Source organism: Equus przewalskii, chromosome 15 (genome assembly GCF_037783145.1).
Source record: "Equus przewalskii isolate Varuska chromosome 15, EquPr2, whole genome shotgun sequence".
Classification (NCBI taxonomy): domain Eukaryota; kingdom Metazoa; phylum Chordata; class Mammalia; order Perissodactyla; family Equidae; genus Equus; species Equus przewalskii.
The window spans coordinates 22,173,091-22,199,150 of record NC_091845.1 but is presented as its reverse complement, the minus strand read 5'-3'; the positions used below and the strand labels follow the sequence as shown (position 1 = coordinate 22,199,150).

At 40.4% G+C, this 26,060-nt stretch overlaps 1 protein-coding gene across 8 annotated transcripts in view; it reads right to left on the bottom strand.

Moving 5' to 3' along the window:
* Positions 1–26,060, bottom strand: part of FRMD4B (FERM domain containing 4B) — a 307,937-nt gene that overhangs the window by 27,326 nt on the left and 254,551 nt on the right. For all 8 annotated transcript variants that reach the window (XM_070576838.1, XM_070576836.1, XM_070576837.1 and 5 more), the window contains 4 exons: positions 13,051–13,134; positions 11,455–11,520; positions 10,053–10,110; positions 8,536–8,622 (listed from right to left, as the gene is read on the bottom strand). In XM_070576838.1, the coding sequence (XP_070432939.1) occupies positions 8,536–8,622; positions 10,053–10,110; positions 11,455–11,520; positions 13,051–13,134 (295 nt within the window). The remainder of the gene's footprint in view (positions 1–8,535; positions 8,623–10,052; positions 10,111–11,454; positions 11,521–13,050; positions 13,135–26,060) is intronic.

The window sequence follows — 26,060 nt, the reverse complement described above, 5'->3', positions numbered from 1 at the left end:
AGTTAGATCCCACCATCAGAGACTTAAAAAACTAGAAGAAATCACCTCTTTCCCTTTCCCATCTCACAATTACCATGGTTCCTAAATATTGGAGGCTATAGGAAAAAACACGATAAGGAAAAGCAGAGGGACTTTTAGGAAACCAGGTATCACATACTTTATTAGCTCTTGGAGTCATTTATTCATTCCATGTCAGTCAATAAATATTTCTTGTCCACCTTCTATGTGTAGAGTCCTATTCTTGTCAGCAAATAATGGACAGCTCCCCTCCCTCATGGGGCTTACCTGACCCAACTGGACCACGTCAGACTGCCTTGGTTTGCAATGTTGTTCTACCACTTGTGTTTTATTTGGCAAGTTGCTTAACTTCCCTGAGTCTCAGTTTCCTCATCTGTAAAATGGGACCAACAACGCCTGCCTCGGAGGGTTGTTCAAAAGGTTCCGTGAGATCACGTTTATGAAGCACTTAGCCCAGTGCCTGGCTCAGAATAAACATTCAGTGAATGATAAAGCTAGTTGTATTGCTATGAAGGACTCTCAGTCCAGTTCTCTGATTTTACCATGTCTTTGTGAAGAGGGAGAAGAGCCACTGAATAGCAGAAACAGAACTAGACACAGCTGTCTGGATCCCACATCTGTCTTTCCACTGATGAGAAACAGTCAAGTGATTCTGTTGACACATCTGTGTCACTCAGGTTTCCAATTCTGTGTTTCAGCTGCTGTAAAAACTGCTGTTTATTTCTGCTGATTTTATCCGTGGTTTCCTGATCCACCCTCTAGGTAGGAAATCTGTTCACTGTTCCTGAATGATGGAGGTCACAGATGAGGAGGGATGGGCGGGTCGAGGGCACAGGGAGATGTGTGGAAGGAAGCTCCCTCCCATCTGGAGTACCCAGAAAAGAAGGAATGTGCCCCAGCACGTACAAAAACGCTGAGAAGTGTGCACCTGCCACTGGCAAGGGGGCCCTCCTGGGGTAATGAAAGACCAAAGGAAAGTCTCAGATAGAAAGGATCAAACTGTCTTGGAATCTTGATGAATTGAAAGTAGATGTCACCCAAGGGTTTAACACTAGGCGAGGACTGGAAAGATGTCATCGGAGGCTTCGGGGTTTTTTTAATAGCATTTATAGTTTAGGTTAATCTTTAACTGCAGATTCACCTGGAAATGACTAAATTTGGGATAGTCATAGCTGTAGTGTAAGATTGTACACCAAACAATGACTCACATAGAGTGATCTCTTGCTAAAACTGGAAGCAAAACAAAATCATTGTATTATTGATCTATTCTTTTTTCATTTAAAAAAAGTGACATTGATGAATATACCGTTAGTACCCATGAACCAATTAGTGGATCTGTTTCGCCTTCTGAGTACAACAAAAATAAGATTTTGCAAGATTATGCGCTTTTAGAAAGCCAGATTGACCTACCTTCTATCGAGCCAGCTGTCCATCTATCCGTCAAACGTTTATGTGACCGAGACTGAGTCTTCCCAACAACCCCAAGGGGAGGTGCTACTTTTAACCCCATTTTGCAAAAGAGAAAAATGAGGCTCAGGGAGTACATTGGCCAAGGTCACACAGCTAAAGAGGGGCAGATCTGGGATTCATGTCTAGATACAACCTGGCTTCAAATACCCCAGAAACTAACCACACCACACCATCCTGTTTTTCTCACCTGGGAAGAGTGTTCTAGGAACATTTGTTATGTTAACAAAAAAAAAGAAAAAAAGGAGTAATTCCCAGTTCCACCTCACTAGGGGAAAAAAGCAGTAATTCTGGCAGCCATTTGTAGGAAAAGACTCTGAGTCCCTCACATTTTACTTAGACTAGTGGTTCTCAACCAATGATGATTTTGCATCACTTCCCACCCCCAGCCACAACCCCGAGGACATATGGCTATCACACTGAGAGGAAGTGCTACTAGCATCTTGAGTGGGGAGGCCAGGGATGCCGCTGAACATCATTCTATGCTCAGGACAGGCCCCCACAACAGGGAATTTCCTGGCCCCAAATGCCAGTAGTGCAGAGATGGAGAAACCTTGACTTAAAGGACACTATTTGGTGATACAACTAGGCTTTGGTAGGTGGAATGTATTGATGAAGAGGATCAAATTTTTGCTCTAAAATAATGAATTCTGGAGTTCTAGTTCTCCAAACTAGGTCATGCCTTTTGGAAAAACGGTTGTTTAGGTTGCTTTCTAAATGCAAATGTTACCTACCAGAGGGACTTACAACAACTGATCAGACTAGAAGGGGCCCTGCTACCAGCAGCAGGTTTGCCGAAGTAAAACTTCATAATATACCCAAATGGTACACACTCAGGCAGTGCAAATTACTTTTCCGGATGTGATGTCACAACATCATGCATGTAAAACATCACGTCTTAAATGCAAGGAGTAAAACGTTCTGAGTATTTTTGAAAAAGTTTAGCTGAAGTAGTTCTGGGTTTCAGGAAATACAAAATATAAAAATCTGATCACCTAAGAGGATGTCATCTCACCCAAATTTCCTCTGTGGCCAAATCTCTAACCTCCCAAGGGTGATCTAATGACTTCCTGCTACCAGAGTGCTCACTACATGTATTTCGTACAAACAGGGCTGAGCTGCTCTCATGGGCACCTGCCTGGCTCTTCTGGATGCTGGCAACCCGCATCTCTTCTGATAGGCTGGCACCTAATCTGGTTATTAATTATTTTCAATAAAATCCCTAAGTTTGAATATAATGCTGTCTTTCCAGATGAATTGTCAGGTCCTTGATGACAGGGACTTGGCTATTTCCTTAAATGTATCCCACTTATTATTTAGAATATAAAGTACTAGCTCAGGGCCCTTGAAAACAGAACAGCCTCGATAAATTTTTTTTTGGAAGAATATAAAATCAGGTACATTGCACTCTTGTTAGAAATTTGTTCCTGAAGGATGAATGAATTTAAACCAAACTGATCTCTAGTCCTAAGTACAGAATGAAGAAAGCGTTACTGTTTATGCCCCTTCATAGAACAATTTTTCACAATGCTTTATGTACTAACTGGTTTTCTCTGCATTTGCACTAGTCCATCCTATTAAAGAGCTATCTTTCATTTTTCTGTGTGTGCCAACAATTCAGCCTTTTGGCAAATGCCTAGAAATATAAAGTAAGAGATTAAATAATGAAACCTAATGATTTTAACTCTCCAGCAGCCGTTTCCTCTTCTTCAAACATCATCTTTCAGTTTCTACAGGGAACATTCTTACTCTTTGAGCTCTAGCAATAGTGGTCTCCTCGCAGTTTTTATGTGCCTACCTCCTTCCCATCAGCATACACTGTTCTCTGACTAGAACTGCCAACCCATTCTTCCTAAGCCTGACTCCTTCTGACCCAATGTCATCTTTCTCAGAAAGGCCTTCCCTGAACACAATAAATGTTCCCGACCCATCGCTTTATTGTCCCTCCATCTCAATTGTTTCCAACAGAGACTATTCAAAATTTATAATTCTGTCTTTATTTCTTTGCTTACTTGTTTCTCTCTCACTCACCATCCCCCTAAAAGACTTCAAAGGAAACAAACAGTGTGACAGAAACTACTTATCACCCTCAAGATCTATTTTTCTATTTTGCCCATGGCTACCCACCTAGAGCCTACACTTCCCAGAGTCCTTTGCAATTAGACTTGCTGACTTTATGCAAATAGGGCTGCTTTGGATTCTCGCCATCTGCCTGCTGGTTGTGACATGGAAATGGAGACTCACCATGCCCAACTGATTCTCTGAGAGTTCTCTGTCTTGGAAGAACTGCTTAAAATTCTAAAGGAGATTAAGCATAGGAGAGGAAGAGAAGTACCGATGCTGTCCAGTAAACTTTCTGTCAACTAGAGTATAGTGTGAAGGGAAAAATATCTACTAAGTGTAAGAATTCACCAACTCATTGGGTCCCTATAATGATCTGTGAGGTAGAGCAGACAGAATTATTTGAATCTGATAGTTGAGAAAATAAAGGCCCAGAAAGGTTGAGTGACAGCTCCAGGTCAGCCAACCAGTAAGCAGGAGTGCAGGACTGGTTCTTATTTTAAATCCATGCTGTAAGATTTGAGTTCTCCTCCCACTGACCCTGCAGAAGGTTTTAACAATCAGATTGATTATTGGTGTGGCTGGAGCTTAATTATACACTTTACAAACAGGATGGGCCAGTCTCCAGGTGACATTTTGCAATTCAACTTTTTTCCTCCACACCATACTTTGTTTTGTATTGATGTAGAAAGTGCGACTGGAGCACATACATTCTCTTCTTCTCCTACAGTTAATCTCATCTAGAATTTAAGTAGCATCAGAGGTAGCATCCTAATCGAGGTCCATGGTGATGTGGGAATGGTGGAAAAAGCAAGGATGGGTTAGAAATGATCAAGATGGCTGTGCTTAGAAAAATAAGCAAGTCACTGAGTTTAAATGAAATGAACCCTGTACTTTTAGGACAAGGAAACAGGAAGACTTTTGTGCTTGTTACTTAATTCACCTGGCTCTAGGCATTTGGGGATTCCAACAGTGGGAAAAAAAAAAAAAATCAGTTAACTGAAGGCTAGGAACACTTTCCCCACCCTGAGATGCCCTGGGGTGATGAGGTGCATCACAAGACTTTCTTAGCATGTTATAATGCAGAAAGATCCGAATCTTGAAAGGCAGTTTCTCCCACTCTAGTCTACTTATGACACCTTGACTAGCACGCCATTTTTCTTTTTCCCATCTCTGATAGGTTCTGGTTTTCCCAGATGAAATAACTTGCCAGAGGGCTACAAAACAGTCATGACATACACTAATTCTTTACTCAGCCACTGACCTACTGTCAACTTCTTTGTGAAGAAGACATTTTTCCTTGAAATACTAGATGAACAATAAAAACCTAAAAGGAACATGGGTTTGTATTTTTTTTTCTTTTAAAGTAAAACTTCATCGTTTCTAAGTTCAAATGTCCTACGACTGGAAATTGAATTCTGGTATGTTTTCACATTCCATAAGAGTGTGCAATGACACCTTTCACGCACAGAGGATTAAAAAGAAAAACTGTTTATGATCTGAATTTTTAATACCCTGAATTTTTGTGGTTTGTAATTCAGAATTTTAAAATTTTCTCTTCAACTGCATCCTGCCTTTGGGCATTACGATTAATGAATTGGGAGGGGTGGAGTGCTTACCAGTCTCGGAAAATAGAAAATTTCAGTGTGAACTCTCAGATGGAACACTAGGGCTATGCATTTGTAGCAATGTTGGGTCCTTCTCTAACCAAACAGTGATCCAAGAATATTTCTCACACCCTTCTTTATTGTCTCTCTCCCTCACTACTAGTGAACAACTACCAGTTACAGAGTGATGACTGTCTCAGGCACCATGCTAAATGTAATTTCATTTAATTCTTGCAACCACCCTATGCAGATGGTGGCATTACTATCAGCTGCAGACAAGGAAACTGAATTTAAAGAGATTAAACCACATGCCCAAGGTCACAAAGCAAACAGACATCAGAGACAGGCTTTGGGTTGCTTCCCAAACTCTTGCCCTGCACGATTATTATACACAGACTGAAAACAACTTGGCCTCCATGGGTGGCAAAAGCCTTATAGCCAAAATACATGAAGAGCACTTGCTGGGTGTTCTGGGAGGTAAAACAAACACAGTCACCAACACTCACAGGCTCTAACTGATAGACATTATGAGGAGAGGACAGAGGCCTCAGCCTGTGGATCTTGGACCAACCCTTTTTCAAAACAGCTTTTTGGCCTCAGTCAGTCTCTCTTATTATTGGCAAATCTTCTTCCTTCTGGCCTGTTTTTAAGTCACATAATTATAACACAGCAGGCATGTGGCGCAAGAGGCTGAACATCTAATCTACAAGGCTTCCCATTCCCGCCTTTGTTTCATTTGAATTTGCCAATCTGACCTTCATTCCTGCCCAGCAATTGGTAACTTGCTGTGTGCACAGGTGTGTGCAAGCAGCTGAAGCACGATCCTCCTTTTATAAGTCAGTGCTCACGGCCCTTTAAATGATGCATTCTTTCATTTGTGGCAACTGGGCCAGGACAGGGACTCATAGAACATCCCCTCTCCAATTAAACCCTTAAGTTGTTTGGACATGAAAAAATAAAGATACAGAAGCAAAATTCATATTTAATGGAAGAAGAAAGGAGGAAGCAAACAAGGGTACCGAGTGGACAGCTGCTAAAATAACCAAGAAAGAAAAGACAAGGCAGTGATAACACAAGAGGGCCTGTTTATGGTCCTTTTTGAATTGAATGCATGTCTTGAAAATGAAATAAGAAAACTCTGCAAACTAAACAAAGGAAGTGGCTTCTGACTCTTGTCTAGACTCTGGAATGAACAAGCAATTCTGATTATGATCAGTGTCAAACAATATTTACCAATTTCTATGAAACTGTGAATGTAAAGAAAGGCCTGTGAGTCACGAGCAACTGAGAGGAAATTAACTGCAATATTTACTGTGCAGATTCTGATTCACCATTATTTTGGAAGAAAGCCTGGTTGCTTTCAGTGGGTGCGTTTACGTTCTGTGGGAATCTCAATTCTATTAAGCCACATTAGCTAAATTACCTGTGAGTTGATTTAAATTATATTTCACATGCAAGATTCAGAAAAACCAGCAAGACGCCTGAATATTATTTCTTAAAGTGAAATTCAAGGGAGAAATAAATTACCAAAAAACATTAACATAGGTAAGATCTACCTTAAGAAAACATGATAGGCAATAATTTGATACCATAAAATAGATAAACTTGGGGTTATTTGCTTGGGCTGGGATTCATGATGCTCCAGCCCACTCTCCCCCACAATGAAAATAACCATAACGTCCATCAAAAGAGAATTGGTTGAATAAATTATGCATTTCAACATAATGGAATACTCGGCAGCTTTAAAAAGAATGAAAAGAGATCTGTTTATAAGTGACCTGAAGAAATATGACACGGTATGGAATAGAGTACATAGTCAGATTTCTTTGTCTCTGTAATAGCTTAGTATATACACAGACAAAATCTAAATGAACCAGTATCATTCTCTTGACAGTGGTTATCACGGGAGAGGGATGGAATTGCTGAAGGACTTTCTGCCCTAATTGGCATGTTTCTGTAGTATTCACTTTTTTTTGTTTCTTTTACAATGAATATTTATAACTTTTGGTAAAAAATTAAAATATGTAACTAAAATAAAAATGGTTTTTAAAAATATTTGAAAAAATTATACACCTATCATTTCTAACATTATTTATTGGAAGTTTATCTTTGAAGCGAATTTTCAAGTACAAACAAATTACTCATATTCCTCCTGGAAATTAAGTATTCCTTACTTCAATTTACTTTGGTCATAGGGCTTACAGAGACAGAATTCTAAGTGTATGACTACATACATGCTCTCTTACTGTCCCTCACACAGATGGGTCTTGGTTATTAAATAATGCTTTATTGTTTTTATTGATAATTTCCGATAAGAAGCCTCAAGGCCCAACTAGTCTGATCCAGGAGAGCTGAATTGCCCTAGGCCATCCTTTGGTGCTGTCTGTGTCTGTTTCACAACCATAAAATGGGGAGAAAAGGAGAGCTTTACTTATTTTCTTAACTCAAAGGAAGAGGGTGAGTATCGACTGAAGCTGAGAGAACACTGAGACGAAGAGTGCCATGAGATGATTACAAGGGCCTAACTTTATGAAAATTATGGCTGTTTTTCTAATACACATTAAAGCAAGAGACAGATGGAAATGATAGAAGTTATTTAAGGCTGTGATGTCGGGGTATGATAATAGAGGTGGCCTGACAATGCTCTGTTATTATAGGCCATTGTTTCACTGCTGGGATGGCATCAGGCACAGGGAAGGTAGCAAAACCCGCCAGCATGAGGAAGGCTTCACGTCATTACGATACTGAGTAGGCCAGGGCAGCCAGATGGCTACCTATATGGACTTACCAACTCTTATATACTCAAAAATGTATGCTTACGCTTGAGTCAAGAGAAACAGCTTCACAATCAAATTTTGAATCGAAAATAATGTAACTTATCGGCTCTGGAAAATCCAAATCCGGCAGAGTAAGACCCTTTAATAAACAGCAAAGAACTTATTTTTCTTTACACAAAGCAGACATGTTTAGTGTGGAAAATTGTGAAACAAAGATAAGCAGAAATAGTAGCAGTAATAGAAAGAAGATTACTCATAATACACCACTGAGAGGTAACCAGCACCCAAAATTTTGGCTTACGTCTTTACAATTCGCCCATCTGTTTAGCTATCCAATGTAAATATGTCGATGTATGTATATGTGGATATATATTCTATACATACTAAAATTTAATAAACAAATGACATTATCATGTTTATACTAACTTAAAATAGAAACTTAACTGCATGCCCTCATAAACTATGTTGTAATCAACATCCTTGTAGTTAAATCTTTGTATATACCTTTACTTCCTTAGTATCAATGATCAGATGCGGAATTGCTGGGTCAATGTGCATGAATGAGTTACAAAAAGTATTCTACACCTAACCTGATTCACACTTACTTTCCGAGGTTTCACCTTATCTTGTAAATCATACTGGCCAATTCCTTTATAGCTGATTCCAAGCCACCAAGGAAGTCCTTGTTTATCCTGGAAGATGGAAAAGCATGTGAACCAAGACCTAATTGTTAAGTCTTCTGGAGGTGAAGTAATATTTACCAATTTCATCCTTTAACAAGTATCAGCAAGTCAAAATAAAGCTGTCTTGGTAAACAAAACATTACTTAAAAACCTAACTTGTTATTAAAATGCCTCCTTAGAGTTTCTCCAAATAAGATCTATACGTCAAAACAGACCAATACTATTAACACGATCAAAAAGCATGAAGCATTGCTGTTTTGATTAAACAGTTGGAGAGAAGAAATAAAATGTAAGTAATTCAACTAAGAATTAATCCAGAGTACAAAGCCAGTTATCCATTAAAAAAAAAAAGGAAAGAAAGAAAAAGAGAAAAAGCTCTTTGTTCTCTTGAGAAGTAACCAGCTATAAAGGTCAGGGAAGTTTCCAAGAAGTACAAAGATGAGAAAAGTGGTTCCAAATCCTGATGTTTACAATACACTTAACAATGACCATGCACATACTGAAAAACTCTTTTGGAGAACTATACAAGTCAATGACAGGATGTTTGAATAACGACTTTCAGGTACCTATGGGGAGGGAAGGAATATATTTTTTTCATAAATTTATCTTTCAGACCTTGCCAAAGCAAAGGATGTATTGACACAGAGAAAGAAAAACTCAGGCTTAAATACATACATATATGCAAACAAATTAAGAACCAATAGAAATTAAAGTTGAACTGGTACACATTTTTAGTACAGGGTGCCCTACAATTTGCAGTTATTTAGTACCCAATTCCCCACCATTTTGAATTGCAAACATTGTCAGAACTTAGAAAATCACTCAAGATCCATCAATTATACAATTATTCCTCTTTCAAACAAGACTCCCTTCTTAACACTGCTTTACACCTCATCATCTCAAAATATTTCTTAGTCAATCTCTCCCTGCTTAAACATCTGAAAATACTACACAAATACAAAGCATACTGATTAAAAACTGATATTACAAATCCTGCAGAAATTTGAGGATATTATGAAGCTATTGAAATGACACTGGAGAGTGCACTATTCTCATACAAAGGCATCATCAAAGGAATATTGGGTAGCATTGGCCATGTGAACGATTGGAAAAGAGAAAAATCAGCACGGATAGCCAAAGGAATAGGTTTGCCAAAAGAGAATGACCTGAATATCTCAGGACTAAGAGAGGCTTTGGGAAAACATTGGGACATAGCACGTATTTTGCGAAAATAATGTGCTTTATAATTTGCTAAAAATGATAAGATATAATGAGGCTTTTATTTTTTAAGAAAATTAATCCTATTCTAACTGCTGAAATTTCTAGAGACAATTTACATAGATAAGCATACTGATTTACGTGATTTTAGAAAGTTGTTGTCCACTAACTCTCAGGAAATAACAAGGGCATTATGACATTTGTCAAGTAAAAGTATTTACCTTTACTGCATAATAATGGACTCCATAAGTCGGTAGAGCTTCTACTATTTTCATATACCTATGGAAAATCAATCTATATTGTAACTTCTTATTAAAATAGTCAGAGGGTCCTTTTGGGAAAAGTGATTTAAAGACACATAGTTTGTATCTACTTTCCTCATTATAATCATTACCAATGTCACTGACCAAAGGAGAAATAGAATAAATTACTCTAGGGAGGAATATATTACACCTTGTCCAAATGTTCTGAGGTTGCTAACAAAATTCCAATTTTAAAAAGCTATAGGAAATGCTATTTCCCGCATATTAAGATTTCTATCGCTTAGAAACATATTGTACTGTATTATATACCCAAATTGCAAGTATTTTTTAAACTGAGAAGCTAATGATGCAAGCAATGAGAAACAACTTTTGCGTCACGCTCATAATAAGTAAAAAATAAAGCTATTCCATATATTGATTGTGGTAAACTCTTAGAAATATATACTTAACTCTTAAGTCAAACCTCTTAGAAATATACACTTGAAAAGGGTGAATTTTATTGTATGTAAACCTGATTTTAAAAACTATGCTCCAGGGGCCGGCAGAGTGGCACAGTGGTTAAGTTCACACGTTCTGCTTCAGTGGCCCAGGGTTCGTTGGTTTGGATTCCGGGTGCAGACATGGCACCACTTGGCAAGCCATGCTGTGGCAGGCGTCCCATATATAAAGTAGAGGAAGATGGGCACAGATGTTAGCTCAGGGCCAGTCTTCCTCAGCAAAAAAAAAAAAAGGAGGATTGGCAGCAGATGTTAGCTCAGGGCTAATCTTCCTCAAAAAAAATGTAAAAAAAATTAAAAAATAAAATAAAAACTAGGCTCCTCCTCAAAGCTACAAGAAACAGATTATCCAACACCAACACTGTGTGCCCCACCCAAAGTAGAGTCACAAACCATGCAACTAAACACGGCCTCCAGATAGGTTGTGTTTGCCTCATACTATATTAATATTTTCTTAAAATTATTTTGCCATGTTTAAAATTGGGATTTAAAAATCAGAATTTCCAGTTTTTCTTGGAAAATATCAGAAAATCTGGCAATGCTATGCCTGAATTCTGAAGCCGAGTAGCCTTGCCTCTACCCAAAGCAAAAGCTCTCCAGTTTACCACAGTTCCCACCATTCCCTAGTGTCCTACACTGGCTTACATTTTCATTTCTGTTACCTACCTGACACTGGTGGGCATCTAAATTGATAACATGAATGTATGGAATGACCACAGACATTTTGTAATTCATGGTAAGCTATTTCTAACCAGATGAAGACTATATACACACAAACTACACTACTGAAATCATTTCAGATGACCTCTTCAAACAGAAGACATGAATATTCTATGTAAGCAAAAGGAAAGAAAGATACTTACTGAACCACAGCTTGACCCCGAGTCAGACCTTTGACTTTCAAATAATGCTCAATTACCCTGTCCTCACTGTAAAACAAGGAAGTGAAAAGCATGGCAATGGCTGATTACAGGAGCTACAGGCTCAACTTTAAGATTCTCAGATGGCTACGAGAGAAGCTCAAGAAAGGCCTTCACCAGCTGGTTTGGGAGAGAGAAGCTGGCTGACTTCTGTTTCTGCAGGACATGGATTCCTGAACCTCAGACCTTTGACTATCTCATCATGATTTCTTAATTTATATTTTATATAATAAACTTGTATAATATATATGGATATTTTTAAAAACTTAATTTTATTAGAAAAGGAAACATAATGTCAATGTATCAAATGAAAAACTAATATCCTTTGCCATAAATGAATGGACTATAATAAATACAAAATAATGTTATTAAATGCTAGTTAGAGAGCCTTGTTGGGGAAATTAAAAGGGTTACAAAAGAAAGATTAGCAAGTGTTAGGTATTAAAGACATTTTCCTTTAATTATCCAGAAAGATTTCGAAAGAATTAAAACTGCTTCTGAGTCTGTGTTCAACCTAAAATACTCTATTGCCACTATCTGGGGACACATACACTGCTTTTTAACAGAAAACCCTTCATTATTATCCTAGGATAAAACTTGACTAGAAAGGAGAGAAGCTGGGTGAAGTCTGGAAATTTCTGACATCATTCAGCTCTTGCAGTCTACTTTCAGACAGGTACTTCTTTCAGCCATATCTCAAGGAGAACCTAAAGTAAATGTTTTTATCTCTACACAACCAGTAACCAATGGTAATTGGTCCTTGCTTTTTTTTCTTAAAAAACTATCACCCAACAATGATTCATTTAGAATGTTCCAGACTCAGGATACAATGTAGCCTCAGTACTCACTTTCATTATTTATTTGGGAAATGTATTCTAACTTTCATATTAAAGCTATTAATGTTGAACATTTATTTCATAATTAGTTTTTCAGTGGAAAGGAAAACTGGCATCAGGATTTGGAGCCTTAAACCAAAAAAAATATATTTAAAGGGAACGTAAGTAATTCAAAGGGGGAAAAATGTAGTTTTCTAGGAAAAATGTCATATGGAAAATGGGTACTATGGATTCATTAAAATACAAATGAAAAACACAACTCAAAATACATGATTTCCAGCCATAGAGAAAACCTCTGGCCATTTAGGTCATCTCTGGCCACAGAGAAAACCTCTGTCCAAGGAAATCTGTATTTCATAACACTTATATTCCATTCTGCTAGGTTAAGGCTGCGTTACACAGTGACTGCACATCTGCTGAGCATTATGTCCCCCTAGAAGCACACTCTACAGAACTCGCATGAGCTTGAACGAGAAGGCACACAGCCACTCTTCACAAACAGCTGCAGTCTTGGTGCGATGATCTCCAGCGCGCTTTGACAAGGTCCTTTCACTGAAAGGATCAAGGTCTACTTATGGTCACTCTGACACATTCGATGGGCAATTTGATATTTCCCTCTCTTATATTTTAGTTTCCTGAAGAGCACGTAGTTCTCATGGGAGGCTAGGATAATGGGGTCACCTGTCAACTTGCTGTGGCTTACCAGTAAGCGAGGGATGGATGCTCCTGGAGAGTTTTGGTTGGAAAGGCTGGTAGTGTCTTTAAATCTTTCCTGGCATTTTCATCACTATAAAGAAGAGTAATACAGTAATGTCAGTCAGTGTTACCTAAAATATTACTCAAGCTAGTCATCACAAGAAATCTGAAAAATAACTACAGCACATTGGGCTCTATCAAAACATTGTCAGTACACATAAGGCTATGGACTATAACTAGAGGGAGCCCCCAATTTGACAACCCCTCCAAGTCATTTGATATATATTTTTCTTCTTCTTCTCCTCAAAGCCCCCCAGTACATAGTTGTACATTCTAGTTGTAGGTCCTTCTGGTTGTGCTCTGTGGGACGTCACCTCAGCATGGCCTGATGAGCAGTCCTGGGTACGTGCCCAGGATCCAAATCAGTGAAACCCTTCAGCGGAAGTGGAGCATGCAAACTTAACCACTCGGCCATGGGGCCAGCCCCTCATTTGTTATTTTGAAGTTTTTGTTTTTATTTTTTAAAGATTGCCCTGAACTAACAGCTGTTGCCAATCTTCTTCTTCTTCTTTTTTTCTTCTTCTCTCCAAAGCCCCCCAGTACATAGCTGTATATTCTAGTTGTAGGTCCTTCTGGCTCTGCTACGTGGGACACCACCTCAGCATGGCTTGATGAGTGGTGCTAGGTCTGCACCCAGGATCAGAACCAGTGAAACCCTGAGCCGCCGAAGTGGAACATGCGAACTCAACCACTCAGCCACAGGGCCGGCCCCTGAAGTTTTTAAAATGACAAAAAAATTAAAATAATAGTATTAAACTGCCATAATCTCACTTTCCTTACTCCCCTCATAAACTTGTAGCCATTTTCATTGTGTATTTCTAGTATGCATGTTTTATTATATAATCATGATTATAATTATGCATATTCCACATTCTATTTTCACACAGCATTTTTCAAATTTCGTTACACATTTGCTCCACATTCCTATAGCACCCTCATAATTTTCTTTAGTGGTTATATAATATTCAAAACTATTCACAGATTATCACCAATTTTTCATAATCGATATCATTACAATAAAAAGGCTTATGGAGACCTTCCTATTACTCATCTGTTATTTCCTTACCACTCTCTGAAATAACATAGACCAAGTCGCCCATCTGTGGAAATCACTTGAATAAAGATGACTTGAAAATGTGTTTCTAATGAAAGCCAAGGTATCCCTTAAATTGCATCAAGCGAACTAAAATGTACCTTGTGTACTAAGGTCAGTTATTATCTAATTATACAATGCCAAAATTCTGGTTGTCAAAAGAGAAGGGTGTGGTCTCTCTGGAACTTAACAGAAAGGAGAACAGGTAATACGACCCAGTCATAATTGGCCCTGCACTGTGCGAGAGACAATACTTGCTCACTGCCCTGAGTATTTACGGAGGTAGCCTATGAGGAAATAGATGTGACTCTAAGGTCTATTAAAGCCTGGGATAAGTACATGAAAGAGCCACTCCAATTCTGGATTGAACTGGTGTTCACCAAACAGCATATTGGTAACTCTTCTCCTACTTTCTACCTCATGGTATCTTTATCATTAGCTGCTCTCTGTTGAGAGGTTACCAAGAGCCAGCACCATGCAATGCACTTTTTGGGCATTATTTATCTGATGTAAGTCTCATCACAACTCTTCCCACGCGGTAGGTACTATTACGATCCCCACTTTACAAGTAAGAGTGTGAGGTTTAGAGAAGCTAAGCCCCTTGCTCAGTGTCTCACAGCTACTAAGTGGAGCCAGAAGGCAAACCTAGTCTGTTTGGCGTCAAAGGCCAAGACCATAACCACTGTATTCCATTACCTGATTCCCCGACAGAGCAGTGTCCTAGAGAGCCAACATAAACATTCTCATCTCTGGCAAGGCATAGCTTCCTTTCACTCTCACCCCTAGTTACAAATGGAAACACTGAACCAACTAGTTCCAAAACCCATCATTTATGCATTTTTACCTTAACTTCCCTGGGGTTTGCCCCAATGTGAATCATGATATTAAAAGAGATCAACCCCAAGTGGAGGACCAAACATTGAACCCAAGGCGAATCTCCTCCCAAAGCATTCACTCAATACTCATAGATCAATTATTATAGATCAAACCAGGGAACCAAGCATGGCCTGCAGATAGGTTTGCTTGGCCCACCTTACACTGCGCTGTATTCGAAATTGCTCACTCCTGTCACCTGATCAGGTTTGGTGTAAGTGGTTCTCCTTCAAGGTCTGCAGAAAGTTTGTTCTCTAGTTCCATCACCAAGTTTCCTGACCATGCCACGGGGCAACCAAGCGACTCCACTGAGCAAACTACACATAAATTTACCAGCTTTTAGTAAGAACAGATAGTTAGAGTTGAGTGTCACCTAGCTTGGAGACACTACGATTTGCACCTGTCAACATTACATGTCAAAACCAGGTCTGTGGCCCTTTCTAAAGGTGAAAGATCCGGCTTTACAAATTACTACAGGAAACAAAAAGTCACTTGGCTCCTGTTCTTACATAAGGATAAATCTCCCTATTCATTTGAAATCTGAGAGTATAGCTTAATGGCATTGACAATCTTGAGAAACTGGTTTGGGCTTCCTGAAAACCAAAATATACCACAATCCAATTTACTCATGTTAAAGGTCACCTGTCAACGCCTAGTAATGATATTTATTTTTCTTAATAATTTCTTTTATGCTCTGTCCTTCAAATCCCATTTCCTTTGCAAGGAAGTTGGCTTGTGAGCTTTTTATGCAGGGTAAATACATGTATATGTTCTAATAAGGACAACACTTTCTGTAATTAATCATCACCACCAACCACATGTGTGTTATCTTCTGGGTCCATGTGAACTATATGCTATGTTCCAAGAACTCAGCCTAGCACTGACTTATTTCTTTGGATTATAATTGACTTTCTAGCAATCAAGACCTCACTAGAGTAGAAGCAGCTGTCTGCCATAAATTTATTTGTTCATTTAGCAAATATGTATTAAGTGTATACCGCATACCTAGCATGTAGAAGCAAGTCTCATATGATGGAGTTGCTTTTAACTTAGGCAAACAAGGTCAGCCAAAAGAGAGAGGAGAGGGGGGAAAGAAACAAGGGAGAAATTTTATCCATCATTCTATTCAACAAGCTCATGGTTGAGAATAATTATGAAATGAGAGGCTTGAAGCTGCTGCCCTTCAAGATGGCTTTACTTCCTGTGTCCTCAAAGCACCAGCAATTCACAACACTGAGATTTTTCCAGCATTTAAGCATTTAATACATGCCACTAAACATATATAGCATGTATTTAGTGCCTAACTAAAGAAACAGCTATGCATTTCAACTGGAGAAAAATATTGCCAGTGTTGGATTTGTTGAAAGATAAACTTTGGTCTTTGACATGTCATCTTCCCAAAGAATTCTCAAGAGTAATTTTAACCATACACAATTAGAACCTATCCCAGTTGTAAGATGTGATAAGATGTTACTCATCTAGAAATGATGGCTGAATAAATCAATAAATTACCAAAGGTTAATCATGAACGAGCAACCTAAATAACAATGAGTATTCATTCATTAAGACTTTTTGGGTACTAGTCAATTACTGGGAAGCAACTAAAACGTGCATTAAAAAGGAAGTGGATTAGGGATCATTTTAAGGAGAATTTAGGCTACTTTAGAAGGAGTTTACTTGAATAGGTGGAACACAAGAGATTTTAGGGGCAGAGAAACTATTCTGAACAATACTGCACTGATGGATACACGATATTATGCATTTGTCAAACCCTAAAGAACTGTACAACACAGAGTGAATCCCATTATGAACTTGAGTTAATAATAATGTATCAATACTGACATCATTTCTAACAAATGTTCTAGACTAATGCAAGATGTTAATAACAGCGGAAACTGGGCAGAGCGGGGCTGGGGGGGTATATGGGAACTCTCTGTACTTCCTGCTCAATTTTTCTGTAAACCTAAAACTATTCTAAAAAAAATTCTATTAATTAAAAAATATATATATCTACATATATATACACTTTAAATTAGTGGTTCTTAACCTGGGCAATTTTATCCCTCAGGGGACAGTTAGCAATGTCTTCAGGCATTTTTGACAGTCATGATTGGGGAAGGAGGTGTTCCTGGCCTCTAAGAGGCCAGGATGCTGCTATACAGCCTACAATGCACAGGTGCAACAACAAAGAATTATCCTGCCCAAATGTCAATAATGTCGAGGTTGAGAAACTCCGACTTTGACTATTATAAAACTCCTGATAACTGAACCCTAAAACTTCTAATTGTAGCTTTTAGACTTAAAGGATTTTTCTCTAGTGTCAGTCATAGATTATAAATATTAGAATATAAATACATCTTTTTTTTTTTAAAGATTGGCACCTGAGCTAACAACTATTGCCAATCTTCTCTTTTTTTTCCTGTTCTATCTCCCCAAATCTCCCCCGTAAACAGTCGTATATCTTAGTTGCAGGTCCTTCTAGTTGTGGCATGTGGGACACCGCCTCAACGTGGCCTGACGAGCGGTGCCATTTCCGCACCCATGATCCGAACCAGTGAAACCCTGGGCTGCCACAGCGGAGCGAGAAAACTTAACCACTCGGCCACGGGGCCGGCCCCTAATCTTCTTTCTCTCTCTTTTTTTTTTCTAAATACATCTTAGATGCAAATGTCTAACAGGAGCCAAGTGAGAGAAGCATTAGAAAGTCAACTGCCTAAGCTAGCTGAAAAAAGGGAAGTCAAACTCAGCATCAGACACAGGGATACAACGGGGAATGGTGAAGACTGTGAGGAAGAGAAGAAAACACTGCCCATTTGAAGAATTACTTAGGATATAAATTTGACCGTGTATGACAGAGATCAGCATTTTAGTTAATTTCTCTTTACATAAAAGTCAGACCTCGAGCAGCACAAAGTGTTCTGGGGCCCAAACTCTTCTCTTGCTGCTTCACCATCCCCAGCCTTCACATGGTCCAAGACAGTCCATCACCATGTTCACGTTTCAGCCATCAGGTAGGGGAAAAACAACGAGGGAAGGCAAATGTAGTCCTTTAGGAGCAGAAAGTGAAAGCTGCCCACTTTCCCTAACCCCACCAGCCAGAACAATCACACGGTGATCCCTAATTGCAAAGGACACTGGGATATGTAGTCTTTTTTTGGACAGCCACATACCTAGCTACAAATGCTACTAATATGGAGGAAAGGGAGATTGGATACTGGGGAAGAACAATCAGACTCCACTGCTGATAGGGAACCACCATGTATACCCAGGTAATCTCCGCCATGTATGGGACTGTGGATCTACTATCGCCTAATGATTGCCTTTTCTCAAAAATAAGGCAAAAGTGCAAAGTTTATGTAAAATATCTGAACTTTAAAATATTGCCTCAACTAAAAAACAAAAACCTAAAATGAAAAATAAAAACTGAAACATTGTGCATGCCGTATAAAACATGCCAGCAGCCCATCACCATCGCTTTGACATAAACCATTTCTGACATAAACTTTAGGAAAGAATGGATAGGGAGATGCCTCCACAGCTTCTCAACTTGGTTTCCAGTTTTAGAAAATTTATTAACAGTGCAAACTGTCAGTAGTGCATGAAAAAAAAGAGACATATAAGTAATTTTGACAAATGGGGAATCTGGACTATCCCAAATGATTACATTCCCAGGAAAGACCACAGCCTTATTTTTTTGTATTAGAAAGATTACTTTTGTATTAGAAGATTACTTCTTCAAATTTGGTCATTTGTGCCATTGCAAAACATTCTGTCCTTGTGAACACACAACATCACTTTCCTCTTAAGAACCCATTAAATAACTCATTTCTAACAAACCACCGCTGATATTGAGGTGACTAACTGTGGACCTAGCTACAACACTCAAAGAGGGAGCATCAGAAGGATCAAAAAGTGGCTGAGACAGGCAGCCTGGCAGAAAAGTGGGTTAAACCTTTCAACAAACAGTGCACAGAAGGAGAAATCCAAACAGCTAACAGACAGAAGCAAGCGTTCAGCTTCATAAGTACTCAGGGAAAGGCAAATCAGACCCTCAAAATGAATCACCATCACACACCAGAGTGCCAGACTTAAAATTCTGACAATACCTAGTTGCCACGAAGATGCAGGGTAATAGGAATTCCTATCCATTGCTAGTGAGCATGTCAATTGGTATGATCAGTTTGGAAACTTGCATACCTTATGACCCCGCGATCCTTCCTGGGTATAGCCCTACAGAAACTTGCACAAAAGAGTAAGGTTTATAGCAGCATTGTTCACAATCAGTCAAATAAAGGAAACAACCCAAATACTCCCAAACAGTAGAAATGTCAAAACTATAGTGTATTTATCCAATGGAATACCATACAGCAAAGAAAATACTCTATAGCTTCACACATGATGAGTCTCACAAACATTAAGCAAAGAGACCCAAAATAATATATACATCACAGTCCCATGTACACAAAGTTCCAAAGTAAGCAAAATGAAACTAAAGAGAAACATATCACTTTTGTAGGTGATAAAAGTATACAAGAAAATAACAAATATCTACCAGAGTCAGAATGCCTCGGGGGGGCGGGGGGGGGGGCGGGGAGAGTGTATTGGGCGGCGGGGGGCACAGGACACACTATATTCCTCATTGGGTGTGGTTATGTGGCTGAGCATTTTCTAATTTATTCTTTAAACCATACACAAATGTTTTATGCATTCTTCTGTATGATATAATTCGCATCAAAAACTAAATCAACTACGGCTAGTGGGTGGAAGCGAGGGTGCTGAAGAGCAAGCCCACGGCTGCTTAGAGGGGAAGTGCGGCAATGCTAATGCGTGAGCTTAGAACTTACTGAAAACTGATGCCACCAAGCTGTCAGAAACACCGGCACATTATTCTAAAGCTCATCCCGATCATTTTCAGAGTTTAGGACCCAGCAGGATTTCCCGTTTGAGTGAACTGACAGCAGCTGAGTGCTTATTAGTTCACCCTCCAAAGAACCTGGGTGGGGAATTTGCCTGGGAGCCTGAGGCCACGTGGATCCACTGAGCTTATAGGGGCAGCCAGGTCTGGCTTCAGCACAGAAGGCCCCGCCCGGCTGGCAGGTAGGCAGGGCAGGAGGCTGGGTTTCTATGAATCAGTATCAACCTCAGAATCCAGAGGGAAGGCCCGAAAGCATCTGGGAGGTGAGCAGGCCTGGGCGGAGATGTCTCTGCCTTTCCCCAGCAGTAAATGCACTCACCCTGTCTGGACATTCTTGACCCTAATGGCCATGGAAATGTTATTTTAAAGATGCACTTGACCAGAATTGCCAAGAGAGATTGGTTTCTCCGGGTCCGAGCCAGAGAGAATGCCCATAAATCTACAAGACTTGCTACTTCTCCGTAACCAAACCAGAAATTACTTTTCCTCATCGTTTCAGCAGGAATTCAGATGTCACAATGAAGAACATATCTGCGTTTTATCTGATTATCTAGGCTGAACCCCTCCTTTAGGTATTCCAGATTCCTATTCTGACAGCTTTCTGGAAGGAAGCGGCCCATGAGCCACCATTTAGCCACTGTGACTACTCTTCAGGCGATGATTCCTTTTGGCATTCTCAAGCCCCCTTTCATGGGCTGTTGTTTTTCTTTACTGACCTCAAAAGCCCTGGAGGAATGTGCCAACCTCACTCATTTTTGAGCAAGCCACATGGTTGGCAAAACCGAGGCCACCCTTTGTGTGTGCTGGAGCACTTGTGTGGAAACAGCCACCCCCAGCAAATGTGTGCACCTGTTAGTGGCTAATTGGGAACTTGCTCCCAGCGACAATCAGCCACCTGCCATTCTGAGGCTGCCGTGCAAGGGAGGGCAGGCAATTAGCAAACTGTGGGTGCTAGGGCTTCCTAGAGCAAACGAACCACGGTGTTCCCTTGAAGATGGTAGCTGTTTGTGCTTGGAGTGGGGCATCCCTAGGTTTCTAGGACAGCTTGAAAAAAAAAGCCAAGCCCCAAACTTCCCTTTTCTTTTCGATGCTAAAGCTCTTCCTTACCTGAAACCCAAAACAAAGGTGTCTAAAAGGCGCATGTTAAATATAATGAATGACCCAATGGAAAAGGCTGTAGAAAATTCACAACACAAAGAAATAAACTAAGCTATTTAAAAAGCAACTTGGGACTGGAGTCTTTTTCTCATCCACAGACAAGCATAACTCAAAATCTGTATTTCATAACAATATATATACAAACGTAAAAAAAGCTATAGTTAATGCCTGTTTCAATCCTCAAGATAAAGACACATGTAGCCTAAATATTAGGAGAAATGAAATAAAGCGTTCTGAAAAGGGGCCTCCGAGAACTTGGGCAAGTTGTCACAGCTGAAAGCTCTAACACTGTGCTCCATGCAAACTAAAGATTGACCGTCATTAGGAATTGTGCTAATTGGAAACACTGGCCAGTCTGCTGGTGATGCCTTGTACAGACCCTGGGATCAGCCACTTCCTTATCCACGCGTGCTAGAAACCTGTGGTGGCCGTCACAGTTTTGCACTATACTGAAGGAATGGGCCAAAGTAATGATCGTGACGGTCAGAAAAAGTGTATTTAATGTCTGTTAAATGGTGTAACAGGTGCCAACTTATGACTACTAAAGCATTCGAGTGTGTAAGGATGACAGCTAGCTTAAACATGTCATTATTAAAAGGATCTTGGTTACAGTGTATAATTTCCTGGACTAATCTACTGGCATTGATCAATAGCACGTGATTAGTAGTTTAAGGTATGTTATCAATGTACTTGGAGCAGCTTTTCACTGGCAAGACTGCCTTCAAATCACCCTTTTTAATTTAAAAAGTCCCATTTCTCTCAGTTTTCTGGGAACTCGGCCTTCAATGATGAATGTACTTCACTATCTCCTTGACTTAGGAGGTTCTAACAGACTGTTAGGGGGTTCTAACAGTATATTTCTCTCTACCAATTCCTAGGAAAGGGATATTAACGGTGAAAAGCAAAAGAAAACTGCAGTTATCACAGTCCCCTGACCAGCAGCATCAGTATTGTCTGAGAACTTGCTGGAAATGCAAATTCTCGGGCCCCACTCCAGACCTACAATATTGGAAGGGCTGAAGGTGGGACCCAGGAATCAAATGGCTTGAGAACCACTGCAATAGAATGATAGAATAAACACATCATAAACCATGGGGAGAATTTCAAGAAAGAGATCGTAATCAACAATTTAAAATAAGCAAGAAAGTCAAGGAGGCTGAGGACAGCCCAGGAGGTTGGGTCAAGAGACTCTGAGAGGCTGACCCAGCAGTGAGGCTCACTGAGCACTGTCCAGTCAGTCCCCAGAAGAAATGCTTTGAACTCACAGCTCACACTCACAGGGCATTTGCAGGTGGCAGACGGGGCGTAACCCCCTCTCTACAGGCCTTTCATGTTACTATCACCAGCATCCCCATTCCACCGAAGTGAAAACTGAGATTTAAGGGAGATTAATTTAAACAAACAGCAAGAAAGTAGTAGATGTGATTCCAAACCCCCACTTTAACCACTCTGCCTAGCTCTTCCGGGATCCCGCAGATGGAGGACAGGAAATGGGGCTCGAGCAGGTGGGGAGGAAAGGGGGGACTTTCATCAGCTTAACTTGGGGCTTCCGAATTTTTAATTATGGTGGCCACTGATCAGTTCTATTAAGATGTTTGCTTCTTGGGTGAGGACAGGCTGTTTTTTAAACTAGATTAATCTGGATTAGCCAAAAACTGGATTAAGCCGCATAAGAGATCTGAACACAGATAACAAAACTGAATACGTGTCATCACTCAGGGTTTCTTGAACCAAACCAACTACAGTCGATAGTTGTCCCCTAATACCAAAGATCCCAAATTTAGTCTTAAAAAGAGCTACAAAATCAGACCCCTGTCCTTTCAGCAGAATTGTAAAACAGAGCATCCAAACTGACTCTCACTTTGGGTGAGAAGCCCAGTGCCCCGACAAAGGCTCCTTCAACCACACGAGGTATTCCTGATGCCCAGTTTCTTATATTGACTCAAAAAATTCATAGTAAGATCTCTCCACCTGCCGAGCCCTGGGACAAGGACAGGGAGAAAGTTGGAAACAAGTTGACACTTCCATTCATAGTCAATCATACGCAAAGGCAGAAAGCTAGGGCTCAACCCACTCAACGTCGTCTGATGCCGCTGCTGATTATGGCAAAGAGTGAGTTTGAAAAACTGCTTACAGACCGAGATAACGTCATAATAGCTAAAATGAAGTGCCCTCCTCTCTTTCCACCCCTCCAGACCAAACCCCAGGCAGTCCAGTGAGCGAGCTCAGTTCATCTGGTCCAACTCCTGCATTCACAGATGGGGGAAACAGAGCCCGCCGATGTAAGCTTACCAGAGGCCCCGCAGTGGGGTGGCGCTGGATCCAGAGGCCCCGCAGCTGGATGGCTAGTTCTCGGGACTCCAAGGCCAGAGCAGCAGAAGGTGCAGAGGAGGAAGGAGAGGAGGGAATTGGAAAGCTGGGGTGGAGAGGAGGGGGAGGGGCCGGAAAAGCCAGGCTGGCCGGGCCAGACCTCACCCCCCGCCCCCTTCCAAGTCACAGGGTCTTTCCATTCTTGGAATTTCCTCCCCACCCCGTTTAAACATTTCTTAATCACACCTCAAGCCAAATCAGGTTGTAGCCATTTACAGAGTGGAAAGTGAGAACTGAAAGGATTATATAAGCCATTCTCCTGGTCGCCTGCTAAACCTAGGGATGTGCCCCCCCCCCCGCCCCCCACCGCAGCTTCTGGGGAAGGCGGAGGGTGCAGCGGGAGCTTTCATCTTGACAAAAATGAAGTTCCTTCACTGGGGTTCAGGTGGGAGCACGCATCTCTAGGCTGCCTCTGGTTCCCAGCTCCCTCAGACCTCTCAGCTCCCTCACACGACAATAAAAGAAACTCTTGTGGGCTAGCCCGGAGGCGTAGTGGTCACCTTCACGCGCTCTGCTTTGGCGGCCCGGGGTCCGCAAGTTCGGATCCCAGCACCGCCCTACACACAGCTCATCAAGCCACGCTGGGCAGGTCCCACATACAAAATAGAGGAAGACTGACACAGATGTTAGCTCAGGGCCAATCTACCTCACCAAAACCAAAAACTCTTGTGGCTTTAAAGGAGACTGTCCTGGGCAGGTGCAGTGTGGTAGATAAGTGCTCTGCATTTTACTTGTAGGAACTCATTTAATCCTCATCACGAACCTAAATGTAGGTGCTATTTCTAATTTAGAGATAAGGAAACGCAGGTTTAGAGTGCTCAGCTAACTGCCCACCGTCCCACCAGAGCTGGCACAGGTGCAGCCAGGATTTAGATGCAGGCTCCTGCAAAGCTTCCACACACTTAGAAATAAATCAACAGACCAACCAACCAGCTGGACCTAGACCTGTGATTTGCAGTAATAAGGTTTGGAGTTAGAAGCGGATTCAGTCCCAGGTCTCCACGTTCCTATGGGTTTTGTGGTCTTAGGTAAACCAACCTTTGTTAGCCTTGGATTCCCCATTATAAAAAGAATAGTGACCTGACTTCAAGAGTTCTTGGGAAGATGACAATAGAGTGTGAAAGGCATCTGCCTATATTCAATACATGTGTTCTTTCCTTTCTGATCGTAGCACATGAAACCAAAGATTTTACCAACCACTTGACTCCTACCACTTTAGGACCAGGCTGGGAGGGGATTATTACCAGTGAGAAGAATCCCCAGTGGGTGATCTAGGTTAGAGTTACCAGAGTAAATATTTAGGACATACTTATACCAAAAGAATTACTGGCTGTTTATCTGAAATTCAAATTTAAGTGGGCATCCAATATTTTTATTTGCTAACTCTGGCAACCCTAAGGGTTCGTAAGAAACCACACAGGAAAAGAGCTTTGAAGGGAACTGCCAAGTCCCAAGTTGTAAGGAGTTTTAGGACGGGGTTCAACAGAATCCACAGTAACTGGTAGAAGTTCAGCCTTGAAACTTGCTCTTCCCACATCAGGACCAATCCACGGAATTTGAGTCAGACCCTCATCTCAGCACTTTAACCAAGATGCAAGAAATCTGCCTGTGTTCTGGGAGAAATAGTGTCCTCTCAGCTAGAATTCCTTTGTCATTAAATTTTTGTTTGCAGACTAACTTGTAACAGAGGACAAATTATGCCATCCGTCTGCATGCTCGATAGGGATCAACTGTCAAACTACTTTTTTTAAGTCTAAAGAATTTCTAATAATAATGAAAATGTGATGAGAGATTTTTCTAAACATTAGCCAGCTTGCTGAGGATTCTAATCCTGTCTACTCCGAACTTTCAACTCTTTTAGAAGAAATACAATCCATAAGAATGACTTAGTCTGGGAAGCAGGTTAACATGAAAATCTGTTAATATTTAAAATAAAAATATTTTACAAATTCATAGACACAGAAAGTAGAATGGTGATTGTCAGGAGCTGGGGGCAGGGGGAATGGGGAGTTGTTTGGTGGGCACAGAGTTCTATTCTTGTAAACTGAAGAGTTCTGGAGATTGGCTGCACAACAATGTGAATAAATTTACACTACTGAACTATATGCTTAAAAATGGTTAAGATGCTAAATTTTACATTATGTATATTTTACTACAATTTTTAAAAATTATCTCTCATACAAATCTAGAGTTAGAAGAAAGGGCACACAAAACAAATAATCAATACAGAGAGTGTTTTCCTATAAAAGAATGTAAAGTCAAAGAAATCTGTTCCTGTCCTGGGAAATATCCTACTAGACAAGTGAAAATTATTTATGGTCACCTGGAAGCCCCAAAGCTTTATCCCTTCTTCCTGCATGTGTGACTCAACGTTTCCTTCCTGATCACACAAAAACTGGATTAACCACATCAGCCATTTGAACACAGATAATAAGACTGAATATGTGTTATGTTGCCACTCAGTGTTTCTTGAACCAAACCGAAAGGCTCTGAATGTGTATCAGTGAGGGAATACAGACGTCATCCCCCAAAATGCCATCCCTTAGCT